Source organism: Chiloscyllium plagiosum, chromosome 10 (genome assembly GCF_004010195.1).
Source record: "Chiloscyllium plagiosum isolate BGI_BamShark_2017 chromosome 10, ASM401019v2, whole genome shotgun sequence".
Lineage (NCBI taxonomy): Eukaryota > Metazoa > Chordata > Chondrichthyes > Orectolobiformes > Hemiscylliidae > Chiloscyllium > Chiloscyllium plagiosum.
This window is the reverse complement of record NC_057719.1, coordinates 951018-951621: the sequence shown is the minus strand read 5'-3', so window position 1 is coordinate 951621 and position 604 is coordinate 951018. Positions and strand designations below refer to the sequence as shown.

At 63.7% G+C, this 604-nt stretch overlaps 1 protein-coding gene across 1 annotated transcript in view; it reads right to left on the bottom strand.

Moving 5' to 3' along the window:
- mthfd1b (methylenetetrahydrofolate dehydrogenase (NADP+ dependent) 1b) overlaps positions 1-127 on the bottom strand; it is a 96984-nt gene extending 96857 nt beyond the window's left edge. The window contains exon 1 of the mRNA XM_043696891.1: positions 25-127. Coding sequence (XP_043552826.1) covers positions 25-62 — 38 coding nt within the window. The 5' untranslated portion in view covers positions 63-127. The remainder of the gene's footprint in view (positions 1-24) is intronic.
- Between the last annotated feature and the right edge of the window lie 477 nt (positions 128-604).

Below are 604 nucleotides of genomic sequence, written 5' to 3'. Positions count from 1 at the left end.
CACCCTCCGTCTGGTGCCACTTACGTCGCCAGCTCTTTCCCGCTCAGTACCGCCGCTGCCATAACCGGATCGTGCCGCCCGCGGACTGAGCACCAACCGCAGCGAGCGGGAGAATTCAGACCGCCCACTGACCCTGCCCCCTGCGGTCTTCACCAATCACAGCGCAGCATTGAGCCGCCCGCCCCCTGCGGTCTTCACCAATCACAGCACAGCGGTGACCCGCCCGCCCCCTGCGGCCTGCACCAATCACAGCGCAGCATTGACAAGCCTGCCCACCCGCGGCCTGCACCAATCACAGCGCAGCATTGACCCGCCCGCCCCCTGCAGCATACACCAATCACAGCATAGCATTGACACGCCCGCCCACTGCGGCTAGCACCAATTACAGCTCAGTATTGACCCGCTCTTCCCTGCAGCCTGCACCAATCACAGCACAGCATTGACCAGCCTGCACCCGCCCCCGCGGCCTGCACTAATCACAGTGCAGCATTGACCCGCCCGCCCCTTGCAGCCTGCACCAATCACAGCGAAGTGGGGGGGCAGTCCGTCTCTTTAGTGCCACCCCGTTCATTAAGGGTCTGCACCAACCACAGAAAACCACACC